The following is an 8,611-nucleotide window of genomic DNA, read 5'->3' as shown; positions in this document are numbered from 1 at the left end:
CCCCTTCCCCCAAGGGCGGGCCCGCAGGGTGGGGGGGGGGGATGCATTTCTTTCACGAGTCCATGTGTCGCTCTGCAGCGGTCCCCGAGCACCCCTTTCTCCGTGCCCCGTGCAACACCTCACCTTTCTCACAGCCGGTCATGCCCAGCTTGCTGCCATTGGGGCACTGGTTGCATTTCATGCCAGTGATACCAGTCTTGCAGGAGCACAGCCCAGTCATCTGCTCACAGTCATCACGCACTGAGCCCACCGGGTCGCAGTTACAGGCTGGGCAAGAAGGGGAAAAAAAAAGACACTGTTTTGCTGGTGGATTTGTGGAGCCAACAGTAGACTCATGGAGGTCCCACGCACAATCCAACAGAAGAGTGAGGAGAAGGGTCCAGGGGAGGACCATAACGCTGACTGCTACCCCGTACGTACCGACCCCACACCAGCGGCAGGAACCTGCCTCCACCCGCCACGGTCTGACCACGGTCCTATGGCTCGTGATCCCACCTCTGCCCCGCAGACCCGCGTTCCCATCAGCACTAAAGATTTACATCCACCCATCCCATCTCCTGCCTCTCCCCGGTGCAGGATAAAGGAGAGGGATGGTGGAAGAGAGAGCGGCCATTGGTGCCTGTTTAGTTTGAGGGGTCAGAGGATTTTACCTACTGACGTTCGTGATTCTGCTTTTAGAGCGAGACCCCACTCTTGATTTAAAGACTACAGGTGAGAGCGAATGAAGTACAGACTTGGGAAGACATTTCAGCAGTGTGACGCTTTTGCTGTTACAAAGCTGACATCCTATTTCCAATTTAAGCTTTCCGGCTCTGACCTGCACCTACTGAATCCCGACATGTCAGGGTTTAGACAAGCACTCCTCGGGGAGAGGAACCCAGGAGTTTGCCCGCCTGTCCTCTCTCCGAAGCACAAAGCATCCTTCCTACCCTTCACCTGCACAATGGTGTCTCCAGATGGAGCTTGCTACCTCTGAGCGGGACACTTGGACTCAGTCCCTCGGCCAGTGGCTGCAGCCAGGAGGGAGCCTGAGACGTACCGACCGCTCAGCAGACAGTTATCTGCGATTTCAGCGAGAGATGGGTAGAACCACATATTCTGTTGACTGCAATCCCCTCCCAACAACTCCTCTTCCCCCTGGCTGTTGTGGCCTCTGCCTAGTTGGCTCTCGATGGATTTCTTGGGGTGGGTCTCCACTGCAGCTTAAATAAATGGAGGCCTTTTTTTCCCTCTATGTTTACTGATGTTTTCACATTGTTATTCCTGGAGGGGAAAAATACCTCCTCATTCTTTCCACTTCCAACCCACTCCTTCGAACCTGCCTGCCCTGCTGCATGCAGGGACACCAGGGCTCCAGCAGCGCTGCAGAACATCTGGCCAGCGAGCAGGTCCATGGAAGGAGACACCATCCCCCAGCTGAGCTGAACCACGGGGCAGCAAAGGCACCTTCAGGCCAGCCTGTCTCTCTTGCACAGAGCAAGTCAGCGAGCTCTGCAAACACAGCCACTAGAGGCCACTGAGTGAATCCCAGACTGGTGGGGGCTGGAAGGGGCCCCCGGAGCCCCCCCCACCTCTCTGGGCAGCCTGTGCCACTGCTCTGCCGCCCTCACAGCAGAGAAGGCCCTCCTCAGGTTGAGATGGAACTGCCTATGGTCACGTTTGTACCCATTACCTCTTGTCCCATCACTGGGTACCACTGGAAACAGACTGTTCCCATCCCCCTGGCACCTCCCTTGAAGGATTTATCAGCATTGATAAGATCCCCCCTCAGTCTTCTTTTCTCCAGACTGAACAGCCCCAAGTCCCTCAGCCTTTCCTCATCAGAAAGATGCTCCAGTCCCTTCATCGTCTCTGTAGCCCTTTGCGGGACCCTCTCCAGCAGTTCCCTGTCCTTCTTGACCCGGGGAGCCCCGAACTGGACACAGTGCTCCAGATGGGGCCTCCCCAGGGCAGAGCAGAGGGGGAGGATGCCCTCCCTCCACCTGCTGGCCACACTCTGCTTGATGCCCCCCAGGATGCCATTGGCCTTCTTGGCCACCAGGGCACATTGCTGGCTGGGGGGCATCCTGTTGTCCTCCAGGACTCCCAGGTCCCTTTCCCCAGAGCTGCTCTCCAGGAGGTCAGCCCCCAACCTGTACTGGTGCATGGGGTGACTCCTCCCCAGATGCAGTACCCTACGCTTGCCCATGAGGAATGTCATTACAACAGGAGCAACGTTAGGGCTCGTTGGCTTAAAAAGCACAATACCCCACCGTGCCTGGAGCCCCACGGGGCAGCCCGGGGAGCCATGACAGAAGAGAGAGAGAGAGAGAGAGAGAGAGAGAGAGAGAGTTGCACGGGACGCGGGGTGACGGCACTCACGCGTGCAGCCGCTCTTGCTGTCGGTGACGATGCCGCGGAAATTCCAGAAGCCGGGCTCGCAGCGGTCGCACTTCAGCCCCCCCACGCCTGGCTTGCAGGAGCACTGCCCCGTCGCGGGGTCGCAGGCTCCCCCGCCCCGTAGGAGCCGTAGGGGTTGCACTGGCAGGGACCTGCGTGCCGGAGAGATGGAGAACGTGAGGCTGAGTCCTGGCCGAGGAGAAGGGGGGGGACACCGGGGGCTGCGTCGGCGTGGAGGGACCGACTGCTGAGCCACCGAGCTGCAGGAACGCGGTCTCACGCCGGGCAGGAGGAGGTTTCACACCAGCTGCTCTCAACGCTTCTCCTCTGCCCCAGCAACAAGGGGGAACTAAATCCTCGGGGATTAACCCACTTGCTTTGCTGTCATCAAGGACTCCTCTCTCATTAACATCAAAGGGGGAGGAAGCTATTAGAAGTTTATTATTAATTCATTAATTAGGAACCTGATGGAGGGAAATGATCCAAAGATAGACAGAGAGACGCTCTCTTTATCCGCAGGGAGTTGTAGAAAGGGGACATGGGGCAGAGCTGGAGAGAAAGGGAGACCTCAGGAGCAGCAAGTAGGGTACATGTGCACATCCCCAGAGTGCCAGAGGCAGGGAAATGGCATGTCCAGACCAGGCAGCGATGGATAAATCTGCCCTAGGGGCTTCAAGCCACTGGTAAAGTGGTAATTACCTCCTGATGTATGCTTACTGCCAACACAGGGACACAGGTGGGACAGAAACTGGTGGGATACGGGATCCCAGTCAGCTGGGAAACTGTGTCCATGGACTGGAGGGTGAGGGACAGCACTGCACAGAATCCCAGACTGGTGAGGGCTGGAAGGGCCCTCTGGAGCTCCCCCATCCCACCCCCACCAGAGCAGGGGCACCTCCAGCAGTGGCACAGGACGGCGTCCAGGCGGGTTTGGGATGGCTCCAGAGGGGGAGACTCCCCCACCTCTCTGGGCAGCCTGTGCCACTGCTCTGCCGCCCTCACAGCAGAGAAGGCCCTCCTCAGGTTGAGGTGGATCTTCCCATGCTCAAGTTTCTGCCCGTCACCTCTTGTTCTATCACTGGGCACCACTGAAAAAAGACCGGTCCCATCTACTTCCATCAGAGACACAGAGGAACACCGCTCCCAAGGCGATGCTGCAAGCAAAATGCTTATCTCCATCCCGGCGTCGCTCTGCCCGGCTTCTCCCTGTGCTGCTGGCCCCTCTTCCAGCACCCACCTCTGCCCGCAGCCCGCCCCGCGCACCCCCTGCCAGGAGACCTCTGGACATTCTCGGAATGCTGCTGCTTTTTAAATTATACGGCACATTAAACAGCACTACATCCTCATCAAGCAGGCATTAGCCGGGCGCAAGCACGGCGTGAATCGTGTCTCCACGGGGTAATGTGTTTCCCTAACAGGCGGTCACAGCCTCAGCTGTTAAAGAGTTTGCTAATGCCTTTCAAAATGTGCCTTCTGCTAAAGTGCTGACTCTGATAATTATTTAATAAATATTAATGAAACATTTGTCAGCTCAGTTTCCGGCACGGTGCAGTCACCGGTCCTGGGGTGGCCTGTGGAAGGTCCCATAGGTGAACCCGAAAGCTCTGTTCCACCTCAACCTGCAGTGCAAGGACACAAGCGATATTTTTGTCACCCGGGCTGTTGAAAAGCCCTAAGCCTCCAGCAACGGGCTGAAGGCCCAGAGGGCACGGTCTGGCCCTAGGGAAACCTTCTGGGGTGTCCAGCACGGACTCAGCACCACAGAAGTTCCAAGCCACCATCTTGTCTTCTTGCATTTCAGAGGGAATTAGACCTGGAAGTTGACTCAGGGCTTTTGAAAGGACAAAAGCATCACTAGTGGGTATAGAAGGTGAAACGGGTGCACATCTCCATGCGTGCATGCTGTGAGCCTGGAGCTGGGGATAAACGGAGGCTTTTTGACCCTGGGAGGTCACTAGTTAGCTAAGGAATGGGGAGGGTCCACCTTCCTTTATTTCCCCTGGTGTGAGACCCCAAGTCCTCCCTCCACCTGATCTCTCCCACCTTCCAGCTGTCCTTGAAGGTCCTCCATGCCCTCCCAGCTGGGTACATAATATTCACTCACTTGGGCATCCAGCTGCACCCACTCCGAGCGCCAAGGTCATGTTGTCTGGGCAGCATCCGTAGATGGTCTGGCTGCAGTGCACAACCAGGAGAGGTGGTGGGGTCGTGACAAGGGCTGCAGAGAAAGGCAGAGAGGTACAGGTTATTTTCGGCACGTAAGCTGCTGCGGGGCAGTATTGCCAATATATATATAATATCATTCCTGCAAAACCACATGGATCATTGCAGAGATGCTGGGAACCGGCGATGAGGTGAGGTCCTACTCTTGGCCGGGGAAAGCACAGAGCACGAAATGGGAATGACGCAGCAGGGATCAGCAAACCAACACAGACACCGCTGTGGGCACGTGTTACTGTAGGGCAGTAACTGGGGGAACCAGCGCACACAGCTTGTGTCAGCCTGGGGGGCTGGCTGCCTTCGGAGGACTCACCGCGGCAGGCTCCTTGGCTAGTGACATAGAGATCCTGGCGTTTTTCACACCGTGTCTTCTTCAGCTCACACTCGTTGGCGTAGGTCACACCATCAGAGCCGCACACCTGCCGGGACAGGGATGGAAGGCGCTCAGGGCAGTCCCTGGCACAGAGAGGCAGGTTCCCTACCCCTGGGATGCTCTCTCCTGCCCAGGAAACATGCGGGAAGGCCGCCAGGGAGAAGAGAGGAGGGGAGCGAGGACTGCAACAGGCAGCCCAGAACTGTTCGCCGCGCTCACCGGGTTACGTGGCACCGTCAGGCAGGTGAAGTCACACACACAGCGGTCATCCTCTGCATCCTCGTCCCACCAGCCTCCGTACTGCCGGCACCGGTCCTGTTCACACTCACTACCGTCGCCGGAGCCCGAGCCCCCTGAGCCGCACTCTGCAGCGAAGGAGGACCACGGTGAGGAAGGGGCTCCCACCCAGCAGGGCAGAGTTAGGGGAAAGCAGAGAAGATGGGGCCAAAGCCCTCCCCGGGCAGGGGAAGCAGCCCACAGCGGCACATGCCCATCCAAATCACAGCAGATTTAACCTCTTCAGCAGAGGCAACCCCAGAATCCAGGGCCCATATATTATTAGGATGCTTATGCTCGGACCTCAGAGAAGATCCCTCTTCCCTTGGAGAAAGCAGGTTCTCCCACTGCCGTCACGAGACTGTGCTAAGCCTACATAATGAAAACTGCAAAGGGATGCTTTAGCAGGTGGCCTGAGGTCTCCCTCTCTACAGCATCACCGCAGGAGCAAAAGCAAGGATCCTGTGGCTACCAGCACCCTGCAGGCTACCTGGAGATCAGACAGCTAATAGCCACGCACAGGAGGAAGGGCTGCCACTCGACTTAATGACAGCTTAACTCCATGCTTTGATCCGACTTATCCCCCTTCTCCTGCCCTCCCAAACACATAACGCACCAGGGAGACTGCTGCTGCTAATATAAACACGGGGAGCGGAGCAGAGCAGAGGAAGGGATGGGGTTTGCGTTTAGTTTGAAGTTCAGTTAAGGCAGATACTCTTAACAATATATAAACTCTGTCCCTAGCCCGGCTGCCTCTCCACAACACGCTCAGGGCTCCAGCAGCAAGAGAGAGACGTGGCTGATTTCAAAGGCTTCTTAAAGGGGAAAAGGGGGGCAGGGAGGAAAACCTGGCCCTTTTTATTGAGTGATCAAAGGCTGGGATTTGGCATTACACAGAGAATTATTTAAGATCTTTTCCCAGAGGGACATCAACCTGAAATTCCCCAAGGAGGGCTGTGATCAAACACCATGTTATGTCTTCCCCTCTCCCTAAGCGCTGCCATAGCACCGAAGTCCTTTCCAGCTAGACTACATGTGCAATGAGCCGGAGAATCTCAGCTCACCGGGTCAGTACATCAGAGCGGTGAGGTTTACGCGCCTCCTCTATTCGGATTCAGCCAGCATTAACCTACAGCTTTCCCCCCCGCTGCGGGAAAGCTCAGCAGGTTCTTAGTTCTCAGCCTGGCCAAGCAAGGTACAGCCAACCCCGCGACCTTCCCGGGCGCTCAGTACCGAGTCAATAGTGGCCCCAGGCCAGGCAGAGGGAAGCAAAGCAGCAGCCAGCTTCCCTGCCCCAGGAACCGCTCCGTTTCCCCCAGCCAAGACCCGCTGAAGCGTGAAATTAAAGCAGCGATAAACTCCTTGCCCAGCCGATTAGGTGGCGTCACCTCTCATTACCGACGGATACCGCAAGACAAAGGGGAAAGGGAGGTGGCAGGGATGCTGGGTGACAAGGGCCGGCTGGCCAGGAGGGAAGAAGAGGGTTGTTGGCATGGGACCCGGTGTGCTGGGGACACTGGGGGTGTCCAGGGCACTATGGCTGAGCTCCACGCAGCGGGGCTCACGTGGCGGACGGGGACAGCAGAGCAGCGAGGGAAAAACCCGCTGTGTTCAGCCTCAGTCCTTCCTCACCCTTCCCCCCCCCACTCCCCGGCCCGAGGAACGGCGGCAACCTACCGTCCTCGCATGGCCCCATCCTGGCAACCTCAATGCTCTTCTTCTGCTGGCAGGAGGCCACCTGCAGTTCGCACTGGTTGTCGTAGGTGAGGCCATCGCTCCCGCACACCTGAGCGAAGGGCTGTCTCTCGCAGCGCGGGCACACGCACTGCCCACCCACGCACTTGCTGCCGAAGGAGCACACCGTGCTGCCGCAGGACTCTGGGGGGGGCGAGAGGGAGGAACCACAGTGAGATGTCGTAGGGACCTTCGCAGCCAGCTGCCCGCTGTCACAGAGCTGGGGACCACGGATGCCGTGCCCTTAGAGGCCAGGAGAGAAGTCTTCCTTCCCCAGAGTGGTCTGTTATTGCTTATTTAAACCATGCAAAGACTCTGCAATGGACAGGTGACAGTCCTGAGCATTTCTGATTCCCGTCAGCACCCACAGGTGGTGTGTCCAACAGCTTTTTCTAGGACACCAGTAAGAAATCCCAGTTACTCTCACGGTGATATCAGCCTCCTCCTGCTCGCAGTGCCCACGGAGCACCGAGAGTCATCTGTCACGCTCGGTTGCTCTTCTTTCCCAAATTTAGAGAGGATCTCCACGCACAGCTCAGCCTTGGAACACAGACCCAGCTGGACAGGTTTTATGAGCCTCAAAGCATTGCTTTTACTGTAGTAGCATTTGTCCTAATGAAGAACCCAGGCAGGGCTTTTAATTCATTAATCCAGTAAGAAATTAGCACAGACAGTTCCCCGTGCTGGGGAGTGGGGAGGAAACACAGGAGCAAAGAATTTACCCCAGAGGACGGAGGGAAGGGAAAACTACTGAGATGAACTGTCTGATCAAATAAACCCCGGATACTTTCAGTTCTGGTGGTAGCTATTAACAGGTTTTTAGCCCAAATTCTTTGCTTGGCTCAATGGACATCAGCCCGATTTCTTCGCTTGGCCCAGGCAAATAACCAAGCGGGCAGATCCCACCTATGATGCATAGCTGGGGCTGAAAAGGAGAAGCTGCGTGAGACACTCAAGATACCCAATTCTTGTGAAGCCAAAAGGGAAGACTATGCCAGAGAAGGTGAAAAGGCTCAGACACGGTCTCCAAGTGACCAGCCAGGAACGGCAGCCCAGGGCCAGGCTGCTGGGTGTCCCCGGGCTGTCATTCTGGAGCTGATATCCTCCTGGGAAGTTCCCCAAAACAATCAATAAAAGCATCAGGAGGACCACTAGGGAGACCCTTCATGCATCCCAACCCTGGGGTTTCTCAGGTGCCTCCAAGGGCTGGCAAACCCGTGGGCTGCCAGTGCTAAAAATGAGCGGTGAGCCGTGGATGGCCACGGCCAGGGCAGCTCAGCGGGACCCGGGCAGCCGGTGGGGTTGAGCATCCGCTCTCCGAAATGCCACCAGCAGGAGCGAGCCGAGGGAAGAGAGGGACCTCGCCAGACTCACTGCAGTCTCCTTGGGCAGCCACCAAAATGTTCGTCTGCTGCGTGCACGCCCGGACGTGGAGCTCGCACTCGCTGCCGTACGTGTTGCCATCTGTGCCGCACACGGGCTGAGAGGAGGGAACGCACTCCGTGGGGCACACGCACCGTCCCGTCTCCGCCTCGCAGATGGCCCCAAACTGGCACTTGCCACAACGGTCTGCACAGGCATAAAAAAAAGAAAAGAAAAAAAAAAAAAAAAAAAAAAAAAACCAAAACA

At 56.9% G+C, this 8,611-nt stretch overlaps 1 protein-coding gene across 1 annotated transcript in view; it reads right to left on the bottom strand.

The window, feature by feature from the left end:
• AGRN (agrin) overlaps positions 1 to 8,611 on the bottom strand; it is a 130,130-nt gene that overhangs the window by 25,867 nt on the left and 95,652 nt on the right. Inside the window, 8 exon segments of the mRNA XM_009889659.1 lie at positions 124 to 267; positions 2,362 to 2,497; positions 2,500 to 2,531; positions 4,484 to 4,597; positions 4,913 to 5,018; positions 5,192 to 5,337; positions 6,926 to 7,126; positions 8,357 to 8,551. Coding sequence (XP_009887961.1) covers positions 124 to 267; positions 2,362 to 2,497; positions 2,500 to 2,531; positions 4,484 to 4,597; positions 4,913 to 5,018; positions 5,192 to 5,337; positions 6,926 to 7,126; positions 8,357 to 8,551 — 1,074 coding nt within the window.

This window comes from Charadrius vociferus, unplaced genomic scaffold (genome assembly GCF_000708025.1).
Source record: "Charadrius vociferus isolate BGI_N301 unplaced genomic scaffold, ASM70802v2 scaffold477, whole genome shotgun sequence".
Lineage (NCBI taxonomy): Eukaryota > Metazoa > Chordata > Aves > Charadriiformes > Charadriidae > Charadrius > Charadrius vociferus.
This window is presented reverse-complemented; position numbering and strand designations above follow the sequence as displayed.